The 13,801-nt window shown below is 44.6% G+C and overlaps 1 protein-coding gene across 1 annotated transcript in view; it reads left to right on the top strand.

The window, feature by feature from the left end:
• Window positions 1-12,381, top strand: part of LOC131958200 (uncharacterized) — a 38,550-nt gene extending 26,169 nt beyond the window's left edge. Inside the window, exons 2-3 of the mRNA XM_059323078.1 lie at window positions 11,077-11,331; window positions 11,858-12,381. Of these exons, the coding sequence (XP_059179061.1) occupies window positions 11,077-11,331; window positions 11,858-12,234 (632 nt within the window). The 3' untranslated portion in view covers window positions 12,235-12,381. The remainder of the gene's footprint in view (window positions 1-11,076; window positions 11,332-11,857) is intronic.
• Window positions 12,382-13,801: the final 1,420 nt, after the last annotated feature.

A 13,801-nucleotide genomic window follows, 5' to 3' on the forward strand; every position in this document is an offset into this window, starting at 1 on the left:
AGAGCCATGTCACATCCCATAATTACAGTCTCGTCACGGTACCCTCAGATGCCCAGATACAGCCAGTAGATAGACAATCTCCCAGATAACTGGGGTGAGGCAGGGGCAGCACTGAGGGGAAAGTGAAAGTACGTCACGGCGATAAAAGGGAGATTGGGATGGGGGGGGGGGGGGGGGTGTGCGTGCTTGGGGGAGGGTAGTTTTGGAGGACGCATATTGGTCACGCATATTTTGGATTAAGGAAGGGTGGTTAGGTAGAAAGGGGGGGGGGGCTGACTGTTAAGAAAAAAAAATTCAAACGAAATTGTTTTTTGTCTTGTATTCGTCAATTTTCCTTTCTTTCTCTCCCACTATACTGTTTAGGAGTTTGTTTTCAACAAGCACCGAATGGAAATTAAACAGGGGGGGGGGGGTGTGCGTGCTTGGGGGAGGGTAGTTTTGGAGGACGCATATTGGTCACGCATATTTTGGATTAAGGAAGGGTGGTTAGGTAGAAAGGGGGGGGGGGGGCTGACTGTTAAGAAAAAAAAATTCAAACGAAATTGTTTTTTGTCTTGTATTCGTCAATTTTCCTTTCTTTCTCTCCCACTATACTGTTTAGGAGTTTGTTTTCAACAAGCACCGAATGGAAATTAAACAGGGGGGGGGGGGGGGAGGGGGTGAATATAGTCGACAAAGATTTAAGCAAAGACGTGTTTTAGATCGAGATAAAGATACCCCTGCAACAAACGAGAGAAAATACTGATGAGATGGGCTGATACAATCTGGAACTAACCGAAACGACCCTCAATAAACGAAACGAAAACGTTCCAACTTTTTACTCCACCAGCCAGTTTGAATAGCGATGTTGATGGGCCAGAGTACGTCCCTGTAAAAATGTAATCACTGATCAGTCATCTCCCTTGATTCCATCAGTACCGGTCAGTTCAGTAAAGGGAGATGTGAGATGGCTATCTGACTTCTCGTCTAGGGTATGGGCTGTGGGGGGGGGGGGGGGGGCTGGGAGTGGGGGATGTTGGTGTAATGTAGAGTTCCTGTTTGATGATGAACTGCTGTAACATACCGGCCACACATTCTAACAGAAATTTTACTTGTCATGTAAAGGGTTTCAGTTTTTCTGATGAATAGTACTTTGACTAATTAGTAATACTTTTATATTGTAGGCATTACTTTTATTAAAGGTATTAGATTTGTTACTGAGTGTAATACTTATATTGAAAGTAATTCGATTGCAACGAGTATTACTCTTGTGGTGGTCGTGATTATTCTGTTATGGGTAATACTTTACTATGGCATTATAAGTGCTTTAATGAGTGTTACTTATGTATTACTTATGTAATAATGAGTGTTAGGTTGGTTATTCTGATGTTAAGTAATACATGTGTAAATACTTCCGTAACAAGTATAGTATTGCTCACAAGAATAAGGCATCCATGGCCTTGTAAAAAAAACTATAAATAGCGATGACCAGACCAGCAAGGTGTAACCTGGCGTCACGTGTGCTTAGCTGCACGTGCTCATCCTGGCCGAGTTGTAGGAAAGAGCTCGTGGAGAATCTTGTGGGAGGGGCGTCTGCTGGTCTCAGTGGGCATCCACCCGTCACCCCGTGCACAGAGCGGCGCTAATGTCGCCACGGAGGCGCTTGACTAGGACACCCTGGGGACGCCAAAACACGAGAAAACCAAAACAAACAATGACGAGTTATGTGGACAATCAGCCGGAACTCAGCTACACGGCTCCATCGGGAGCCACATTAGAGGGGAGTCGCCCCCCACCTCACGGCTACACGGCTCCATCGGGAGCCACACGAGAGGGGAGTCGCCCCCCACCCCATCCGAGCACCGATCCAGAAATGTTTAACATTTGAGTTTCCAGATAACCTCGATGCCTAAAAGTGAGTTGGCTAAGGGAGTCACCTAGCAAGAGTCACAAAATTTGGAGTCATTCAACAGGGAGTCGCCCAATCAAAGCAGCCGCCAACCCCATGGAGTCACTCTACAGGAATCACTTAACAAGGGAGCAAACCAACATATGAGTCACCCAAAAGGGGAGTCACCCATCACTCTGTCCTTGTATGTTTGTGGGGTATATTAACCTCATGCGGCATGAGCACTCAAACTAAAGTTTACGAAGACTTACAGAAAGGTAAACTTCAATCCTACCCAACAAAAAACTACAGACCCCCTACCCCCCATCCCTACCTCCAAAAAATTGACATTTGACACATCACCAGGGCGTCGCAATGATTGCATGCAATGTTTTGGCAGCTCCCATATTGACGCTAATAACACCCCGTATTTCACAAGGACCCCTCCCCCATTTCTCTGTACCTCTATTTGAAGGACCATCCCTTGGCTCCACGGTTCTGCCTTTAATAAAATCTCGGGATGGTCACAGAAAGGCTGGAAAAAATAAAATTCTTGAACAACGCAGTAGATACATTTTTAACATAGTAAATGAAGGCTTACGTAGAAGAGGCGAGGTAATGTACCGGAAACTCGTCGGTTAATTAAGTAACCTTCAAATCCGCGAAGAAACTTTCAACTTAAAATTATAATTTAACTTCAAAATACACAAACAATCGGTTTTTGTAACATTATTAATTTTGTAGTTCACAGCACTGCAACTCCTTTACCCTTGTTAGTTTGTTTTATAGGCGCTATGATGCGAACATGGTCTGAAAAGTTAATTAAAAATAACTTTTTAAAACTGTAGAACCTTATTTCTTGTATTGAAATTGTAATAAAGCTTACAGTGCAAAGCTGACAAAGAGCTAATCAAGACTATACTAATTGGCAATGGATTGATTTAAGTAATAACGTGCTTTAAACAACACAAGAAAAACAACTTCAAACCACAAGACAGAAGTAACTTCCCCTTATCCTAGATGGCAAAACAAACTTGACAAAAAACTTGACAAAAACAACCCAGTGTGTCGTGGGGAGAACGTCTGAGTGAGGCAGAATGTCAGTGTCAAGACTATGTCGTCATCCCCAGCCCCAGCCCTCCCCCACCCCCGCCTGTGTGCTCACCCAGGATCCCATATCCGCTCCTGATGTCAGGTCCCAGCCGGGCCGGCGTCGTAAATAATTTAGTAGCGGGGAGAACAAAAGATGGTTCTTGATCGTAGAATTAGTTCACCCCACCCCCCTGCTCCACTCACAGCTTATTGTTGCCAGGGAAAGCATACCAGACCAGCGGTTCTCACTAGCTGTAGGATGTCTTTGTTTTTACCTCAACAATGGCACGATTGTAAACACGTCAGAAACCACTTTTTTTTTCATATTGGTTGGTGAAATGTGACCACAAAAATAAATAAACAATCAAATAATTAAAAAAAAAATTACAATAAAAATACATAGCATAGTAGATCAAGTTAAATAATCTTTTTAAACATTTAAAAAAATTATTGCAACTCATAATCTGATGTGATGATCGTAACACGGTTACATAAGACGAAACCTAAAACCGGAACATAACACATGATCGTAGCATGGAACACCAAATAAAAACAACACAACCCGGACATTCCCGTGGGGGTATAACAACTAATCATAATTTATAACCACAATTACTCTCCCCGGGAGTTGGTTGCGACGGGACCCTCCCCACAGTCTAGCGCAGAACATACATCAGTGGCCAGACTGCACAGCTTACCCGTGTAGCCCATTGGGGGCTATTTGTCTTCATTTATCGAGCACCACTTTGTCCTCAATGGTTACGTTAATTACCAGCATCAGTCTGGCATCGCCCAGCATACCTCATGTTTAGGCATGACCAGTCCTGCAGCTTCAATGACCCCCCCCCCCCCCTAATAAAACAATATTGTCTTCCATGACTTCACTGATTCGTGACGCGTACAAACCATCTCACAACACTTTCACTTAGTGTATAAACTTCATAATTGATGCACCCACCTATATATATATATATATTATATATATACATATACATACATACATACATATATATATATATATATATATATATATATATATATATATATATATATATATATATATATATATATATATATTCACACACACACAAGGTGAATGGTTTTAATTACAGACAATAGCTGATTAGGCTAAGACCACTGATACAGCTACAGCATGACGTAATTGATGCTTGGTCCTAGCATGGCAGACTGCTTTAAACTGGGGAGGAAATGAGAATGGCCAGGGAATAGGGAGGTTGGGGTGTGTGTGTGTGTGTGTGTGTGTGTGGTTCTGTAACAGTTGGCATGGGGCGGAGTGAATTTGACAGCAGCGCCAGACTGTCTTGTGCCATATCGCCTGTAGGAGACACATGCGAAATGTCCCTGGGGGTGGGATGGGTGGGGGTGAGGCGCTGCCAGCAGAGAGCGTATTTTTCTCACCCCCCCCCCTCATTAGTTATTGATATCCAACCACGGCTGTCCATCTGGACAGTCTCTGCAATAAACATAGTAAAAATCATTGTGTGTACGTACGTGTATTTGTGTGTGTGTGTGTGTGGTGTGTGTGTGTGTGTGAATATAAGTTTATCTCTGCGTGTGTAAGTAATTATTTGTATTAGTATGCTCGTTTTTCTGTGTACGTTTTTTAGTGGTTGCAAGTGTGTGTGTGTGTATTTGTTAGATTGTGGATTGTGTTACTGGGTGTACTTGTATGAAGAGGTGAAAACTATTGTATGAATTGTGGCTCTCTAATCTTTGATAAACTAATAACTTCCTAAAGCTTGTTACAGTAGAGATATAGAATTAGAAACTGATCATTTGTAGTTAAAATTTATTGAAAGCAAAACGAGGACAAGACTGTGGTGGTGTTGTGGTCTGGCAGCATCTATTCGCGGGGGTGGGGGGGGGGGGGGGGAGGGAATTTTTATTCGGTTGCCGTTTTGTCCGATTCACTGGCCAACTTCACTTTGTCGCCGTTTTGTCCGATTCACTGGCCAACTTCACTCGGTTGCCGTTTTGTCCGATTCACTGGCCAACATCACTTGGTCGCCGTTTTGTCCGATTCACTGGTCAACTTTATTTGGTTGCCGTTTTGTCCGATTCACTGGCCAACTTTATTTGGTCGCCGTTTTGTCCGATTCACTGGCCAACTTTATTTGGTCGCCGTTTTGTCCGATTTACTGGCCAACTTTATTTGGTCGCCGTTTTGTCCGATTCACTGGCCAACTTTATTTGGTCGCCGTTTTGTCCGATTCACTGGCCAACTTTATTTGGTTGCCGTTTTGTCCGATTCACTGGCCAACTTTATTTGGTCGCCGTTTTGTCCGATTCACTGGCCAACTTTATTTGGTCGCCGTTTTGTCCAATTCACTGGCCAACTTTATTTGGTTGCCGTTTTGTCCGATTCACTGGCCAACTTTATGTGGTTGCCGTTTTGTCCAATTCAGTGGTCAACTTTATTTGGTTGCCGTTTTGTCCGATTCACTGGCCAACTTCATTTGGTTGCCGTTTTGTCCGATTCACTGGCCAACTTTATTTGGTTGCCGTTTTGTCCGATTCACTGGCCAACTTTATGTGGTTGCCGTTTTGTCCGATTCACTGGCCAACGTGAGTTCCAGGCGCCGGTCGTCTGTTGAGTAATAGACCCTGAGTGCACATGCGTGATTTTATCAGACTCCCCCCCCCCTCCCCACTCCGTACTCTGCTCGAGTCGCCACCCCGCTCACACGGCACGCACGTATTAAAACCGGACTCACGTTTAAATAGCTATTCGTCGGCGGAGTTTAATGTTAATCATCCGATATATTTGATGTCGTTTATGTTTTTTCTTGTTTAATTTTTTAAAAAATGTGGTGATGGAATTGTATTTTTGTTTTGTTTCGCCTCTTGTAGTAAATTAAATTTTAAAATAAAGAACACACGTTTTATTCGAACTCCATTATTTTAGATTTGGTGTTTCACATGTAATAAAAAAAAAACTTTATTAAAAGATAATTTGATTTCAGATTATGAATTAATTCCTGTATTTTTTTTTTGGTTTGATTTGTAGTAATGTTAAATCTTATACTTTGGCTTAGAACGTAATTGTGATTAAGATAAAGAAAATATTTGTGCAGGCATAATGTTATCTATGTTAAATTATTGGCTATATTCATCAGTAAACAAACAACACACCCGAAACAAATTTTTCGGTTCATGGGCTCCTGTCTGTAAACATGCTGGAGTCCATTCAGCACAAATGGGTACCTGAATATAGATGACACATGTAAGGACGGCTGGACATAGTACTAATCAGACACTATTAAAATTCCATCGTTAAAGAAACAGCCGAACTCTGTTTCATCTTCTCCGTGGAGTGTCAGGTCTAAAACTTTAATTTACTCCAAAATTTTTCCTCTTTATGATTTTCTGTGCTATGTTTCTAGCTATGTCATAGCACGTGGCAAGAAAAAAAATGGCCCTTCTCTAAAATAAAACGTACAGAAAATCCGCGAAGGACAGATTTAATTTTAAAGCTAAAACAATCACGTGCTCATCAATTATTTAAGGAAAATAGACCACCGGTGCTGAGAAAAAAAATATTGATTATTCAAGTGGAGAAAATCAACGGTGATTCTGGGCAGCAGGGCGGTGGGTTGGCGCCTGATGAAATGGGATTTTATGATTTAATGTCGCCCCTTGCTGGTGGACTTGTGTCTTAGGGGCGGGGGTGGGGCGGTGCACACATGGCGCCCAGAGACTTGGTGGCGGGCTTCCTGACCAGACTTTAGGCACGGCCATCTTATTTAAATTTCAAATTTGTCACTTTTCCGATAATTTGCACTCTTTAATGTTGGAACACGCAGACGATGTGTGTGTGTGTGTGGGGGGGGGGAGGGGTTGTCTGCAGAAAGCACCAGACACCTCTAGCCGGTTAAAAGGGGTGGGGGTGGGTGATACAAAACTAATCTCTGAGATGAAGTGAGGTTTGTAAATGATATGCGGTATTAGAAGAAATACCGGCCTGTCCGTCTTGCAGTAATGGCCATTGATTCTTGTTGCCCCACGTTGGCATTAATGAACCGATTGAATACAGCTTGTGAGTTATGTGAGCATTTAGTGGGAAGGTATTTCCTCATGGACACAAGGAAGCAGCAATACAACATTGTAATAAAGTAATAAAGTTAGAAGGGGCATGATAAAATAAATGAACTCTAGCTGGTAATATCAAATTACGCCACCAATAAAATACATATGAATTGATTGTTAACTTAATTAAGCTATAGAAAAAATTGTAAGCATCTTCGACGCTATTGTTCAATATAATAGAGCTTTTTAAAAAGCAATTCCCTGACCCCCCCCCCCCCTACAATTGAATTTTGGAACCCTACTACTTCCCTGCTAAATATGTGGTACTATCAAGTACCCCACAACCTCCTTGCTAAAACAGTGGTACTATCAAGTACCCCAATACCTCCCTGCTATAACTGTTGTACTATCAAATACCCCTCTACTTCTTTGGGTCAAGACAGCTGGAAATGTGCCATGACCCTAATTTTCACAGACCAGTCCCCCGGGTTTTCGGGAGATCTCTTTTTCGCTTTACCCTAACGGGTAAGCCGTTGGTACCCTAACCTTTTGCTTAGTGTATAAATAATAAGCCCCCTACTACCCCGTGTATAAAACTCAACCCCCTCATAAACCAATAATAAGCCATTTGTTTGAACACAACTAGGGGGAAACTACTCTACCTCAAGCCCCGCGACTGGGGTGTCTTAACCAAGAAAAAAAAAACAAGAAAAAAAACTGCTCGCGATGATCTTGATAAGCGATCACCACTAAATCAACATTTAACATACACAAATTCTCCGCAAGCAATCGGGAATTCCCGGCCACTCGAGGCACGGCCGGATGGGAGAGCAAACACGGCGCTAATATGCCGGATTGGTCCCCAGCTTTACAAACTTGGAACTTGAGACCCTGGGTCCGGACTGACTCCCCTGTGTGACTCTCTGCTGACTCCCCTGTGCGACTTTCTACTGACTCCCCAGTGCGACTTTCTACTGACTCTCCAGTGCGACTTTCTACTGACTCCCCAGTGCGACTTTCTACTGACTCCCCAGTGTGACATTGTACTGACTCCCCAGTGTGACATTCTGCTGACTCCCCAGCCTCGATGGCCTTGGTGAACTTTTTATCTGACTTTTTACAAAATACGGATTACAAACTCCTTGTAGAAGGACTACAGAGTTGACATAATAAACTATAGTTGTTCAAGAGATCCAATCACATCCTTAGATCCCACCCTAACATACCTATAGATCCCAACCTACGATGTCCCCAGTTCCCATACCACCATATTCCCAGATCCCATCCTACGATGTCACCAGTTCCCATACTACCTTATTCCCAGATCTCATCCTACGATGTCACCTGTTCCCATACTACCATATTCCCAGATCCCATCCTACGATGTCACCAGTTCCCATACTACCATATTCCCAGATCCCATCCTACGATGTCCCCAGTTCCCATACTACCATATTCCCAGATCCCATCCTACGATGTCACCAGTTCCCATACTACCATATTCCCAGATCCCATCCTACGATGTCACCAGTTCCCATACTACCATATTCCCAGATCCCATCCTACGATGTCACCAGTTCCCATACTACCATATTCCCAGATCCCATCCTACGATGTCACCAGTTCCCATACTACCATATTCCCAGATCCCATCCTACGATGTCACCAGTTCCCATACTACCATATTCCCAGATCCCATCCTACGATGTCTCCAGTTCCCATACTACCATATTCCCAGATCCCATCCTACGATGTCACCAGTTCCCATACTACCATATTCCCAGATCCCATCCTACGATGTCCCCAGTTCCCATACTACCATATTCCCAGATCCCATCCTACGATGTCACCAGTTCCCATACTACCATATTCCCAGATCCCATCCTACGATGTCCCCAGTTCCCATACTACCATATTCCCAGATCCCATCCTACGATGTCACCAGTTCCCATACTACCATATTCCCAGATCCCATCCTACGATGTCACCAGTTCCCATACTACCATATTCCCAGATCCCATCCTACGATGTCTCCAGTTCCCATACTACCATATTCCCAGATCCCATCCTACGATGTCACCAGTTCCCATACTACCATATTCCCAGATCCCATCCTACGATGTCCCCAGTTCCCATACTACCATATTCCCAGATCCCATCCTACGATGTCACCAGTTCCCATACTACCATATTCCCAGATCCCATCCTACGATGTCCCCAGTTCCCATACTACCATATTCCCAGATCCCATCCTACGATGTCACCAGTTCCCATACTACCATATTCCCAGATCCCATCCTGCGATGTCACCAGTTCCCATACTACCATATTCCCAGATCCCATCCTACGATATCGCCAGTTCCCATACTACCATATTCCCAGATCCCATCCTACGATATCACCAGTTCCCATACTACCATATTCCCAGATCCCATCCTACGATGTCCCCAGTTCCCATACTACCATATTCCCAGATCCCATCCTACCCTATCCCATCCTACTATGTCCCCAGATCCCATCCTACCCTATCCCATCCTAGCATGTCCCCAGATCCACCTGGTGGCAACCACCAGGCTACCCCCCCCCCCCCCCACACACACCTAAATCCGATGTTCTCATCGACTTGGCGACCAATCTTAACCTCCGTCTAAGCCTAAGCAAACAAAATGCCATCAATAACTCCATTAAAGCTCTTAAACTTAAATGTACAAAATAAATTAAAAGGGTTACTGGTGGGTCACAATGGCGGTTAATCCCAGTTCTGGCTCGTATTACTCTGGTGCCCTTAAGCCGGGACCCTAAACTCTCTTGTCCTGGGGTTCCATTACTTAAAATTCAGTCGGGGGCCGCGGGGACAAGGGTAGGGGGGGGGTATTGTTGACTTAAAGGATCGCCCTGACTTATGAACATATTAATGTCGTGCGTGTTGTGTGTAGTGTGCGCTGTGTAAGGGGAAGACACCGTGTGCTAGGTAGTGTCGTGTATCTAGGTTGTAATGTCGTGAATATCATTTCAAGTGTCATTTGAAATGCCATGGTGTGTGTAATGCAGGGGTGTTGTGTGGTGTGGATGTATGTCTATGTTCAGTGTTGTGTATGTATCGTGTGAAGGAGGGGTGTCGTGTCAGATGGTACCCCAGCTAATAGACCTGTATATAAGAAGAAGTGCCGAATATAATAGCGTCGGATCACAGTGGAGGAAAATCGTGTGCACCAGCTGAGGTGTCTTGTGTCTTTTACAACTGTGCACTCGCATCCATATTCATTACTAGGTTCATTAATTAAAACATTTATTCATTCATTGAAGCCCATGCTGTTTTACAACATATCCCTATATCTTCACAAAGCGACACAAAACTAAAAAAAAAAACAACAACAAAAAGCAATAGCGCCCAATCCTTTTAACGTTACACCGTATTTTTATTTCTTGAACAAGAATATCTATGATGACCGATTGCACGAACCCATTTCTAAAATTGCATTTGGGGAGATTTTGGCGCGAATATTGTGGGTTGGCGCCATTCACCGCTGTGTGTTGATAAACACGGGAGACGCCGCCACATCTTGGTGTATTCTTATTTACAAACTTGATGTAAACAGACAAATAGACATACTTTTTCCTGTTGTTTTAATTAGAGCCGCGTTTTTTTTCTTTCTAATATGTGTATTCGTTAACTCAGTTACGAAACGGTATGAAGTCACTTAGTACAAATGTTATTGCTCAGACCATACACTGTGCAGTTTCGTAGACGTTAGCTTTTGATAATCATAAAGGATGACGGATAAAGTGATAAGAAGTATAACACTCTTTTAAAAAAGCCTAATAATAGTAAACTTAATAAAAAAAATAGACAAATACTAGTAGCATTGTCAATATATATGTCTAAATAATTACATATAATCTTATTATTGATACAATGTTGTCAAACAACAACAACAACAACAACAACACACACTGATTTAAGAATGAATGATATTCCATTTGCACCATTGATACGCCCTTGTCCAGAGTGTAAAGTATAATAAATGTGCCTTCAACGTTTGTCAACTATTAATGTCTTGCATCTGCAGGTATCATCAGGTGCGACTGCAACACTCAGGAGTGCAAGGACAGCGGGAAGACGACCTGTGTCGGCACCAAGACCTGCTACACGGAACTCTATCAGAACAACCTACAACGGGGCTGCGACCCAACGCCCCTGGCGTGTGAGAACCGCCGACCCCTGATGGGGGAGGGGGTGGAGTGGCCGGCCTTGTACTGCTGTAATCACAAGGATTTATGTAACAAATTTGCAACACCCATCATCTCGACGCCTGGCGTCACAGGTACGTTGTGGCCGTGAACTTGTGCGACTCCTATAGTCAAGTCACTAAACACCTCGGTCTATAACACTGACAATAGCAAAAATCTGGCCAATGATATAGTTATCATTGTAGTAAAACCTAACAAAACATTGTTTTATCTGTAATAGTAAACGTTAAAATGTACATACACGTGCAGAGTTTGTCGCTATATTTATTCAAATTAACTATTAAGATCCTTCCGACCAGATAAGATATTTTACCTATATGAAGATCAAGTTATCGTTTCTTGAGATCTAGGGATCAGAATAAATGTACCCATTATATCAGGAAATGCGGCCCCATGTGTCTTGGGCAAAAACGAGAAAAGATGATATCAATAAATTACACGAAACTTAAACAAGCATACATAACATATCAATCTCAATCTAAAAGAATTGATGCTATATATGGTTGGATATAATCGTAAATTCCCCATAACAGAAACGTGTCATAGCAATCTTCAGTATTTCCCACTGCATTTCTTACATCCTTTACTTCTACTCCCCAGATAAAGATGTCCCCGTGGACAGCCCCAGCACATTCGTCCCCCCAGTTTTGAACTGCTCCGACGCCCAGCACCGCACGTCACAGACCCGGATCATCAACCCCATCTACATCGCCGTGCCAGTCGCCGGCGTGTGCGTGCTGCTGGCGCTGGTCATCTTCGCCATGTACCTGCTCCGTCGTCGCACGGACTACCACCACGACAGCTCCTACTACCACGAGCACGCGACCAACGCGACCCCCAAGCAGAACGTCGCGCCCCATCACTGCCAGTGCTTGTGTAAAAAACAGACGGTCCCGCCGTGCACTAAGGGCAACCGCTGCACGGACAGCGAGAGGTCATCCTCTGGCAGCGAGACCAAGTTCTTCCTCCAGTCCTGACAGCTGCGGGGCGGGGTCGTCGACCTGGTGTAAATAAAAAACTACAGGCAGGGCAGCTGGGTTCTATGCTGGGGGCTGGTCAGTGGACAGAGAACAGCTGGGTTTATGCTGGGGGCTGGTCAGTGGACAGAGAACAGCTGGGTTTATGCTGGAGGCTGGTCAGTGGTCAGAGAACAGCTGGGTTTATGCTGGAGGCTGGTCAGTGGACAGTTGGATTCTAGAGGAGGCTGGTCAGTGGACAGTGAAAAGCTGGGTTCTATGCTGGGGGCTGGTCAGTGGACAGAGAACAGCTGGGTTTATGCTGGAGGCTGGTCAGTGGTCAGAGAACAGCTGGGTTTATGCTGGAGGCTGGTCAGTGGACAGAGAACAGCTGGTTTCTATGCTGGTCTGGCCAGTGGGCAGAGAACGGCTGGGTTCTAGAGGAGGCTGGTCAGTGGACAGAGAACAGCTGGTTTCTATGCTGGTCTGGTCAGTGGGCAGAGAACGGCTGGGTTCTAGAGGAGGCTGGTCAGTGGACAGAGAACAGCTGGGTTCCATGCTGGGGACTGGCCAGTGGGCAGCTGGGTTCTAGAGGAGGCTGACCAGTGGACAGAGAACAGTTGGGTTCTAGAGGAGGCTGGCCAGTGGACAGAGAACAGTTGGGTTCTAGAGGAGGCTGGCCAGTGGGCAGCTGGGTTCTAGAGGAGGCTGGTCAGTGGACAGAGAACAGCTGGGTTCTAGAGGAGGCTGACCAGTGGACAGAGAACAGTTGGGTTCTAGAGGAGGCTGGCCAGTGGACAGAGAACAGTTGGGTTCTAGAGGAGGCTGGCCAGTGGGCAGCTGGGTTCTAGAGGAGGCTGGTCAGTGGACAGAGAACAGCTGGGTTCTAGAGGAGGCTGACCAGTGGACAGAGAACAGTTGGGTTCTAGAGGAGGCTGGCCAGTGGGCAGCTGGGTTCTAGAGGAGGCTGGTCAGTGGACAGAGAACAGCTGGGTTCTAGAGGAGGCTGACCAGTGGACAGAGAACAGTTGGGTTCTAGAGGAGGCTGGCCAGTGGGCAGCTGGGTTCTAGAGGAGGCTGGTCAGTGGGCAGAGAACAGCTGGGTTCTAGAGGAGGCTGGTCAGTGGGCAGAGAACATCTGGGTTCTAGAGGAGGCTGGTCAGTGGACAGAACAGCTGGGTTTATGCTGGAGGCTGGTCAGTGGACAGAAAACAGCTGGGTTCTAGAGGATGCTGTCCAGTGGGCAGAGAACGGCTGGGTTTTATGCTGGAAGCTGGCCAATGGGCGAAGACCTGTTTCTGCCAAATTCTGAGTCGAGGAAGCGTGCCAAAACTCAGCATCCAGTGTATAGAAAACAACCTAGGAGTCCTCATAATAAATAATTCCGGAAATAATGTGCAAAGCTAAACCTAATTTTATTTTCATGTGGATGTTTATGTTCTTGTAGCAAACAAAACAAAAGGAAGTTGAAAATAAAATAAAAAACGTGATGAAAACGGAGTAGGAATGAGAGGAATTATGAAATGGGACCCACATGTACGACTTACAGAAAACTAAAAGGAGCTTTAAGACGCTGGAACTATTTGAA

This window comes from Physella acuta, unplaced genomic scaffold (genome assembly GCF_028476545.2).
Source record: "Physella acuta isolate Inbredline_101_S28 unplaced genomic scaffold, ASM2847654v3 ptg001299l, whole genome shotgun sequence".
NCBI classification, from domain to species: domain Eukaryota; kingdom Metazoa; phylum Mollusca; class Gastropoda; family Physidae; genus Physella; species Physella acuta.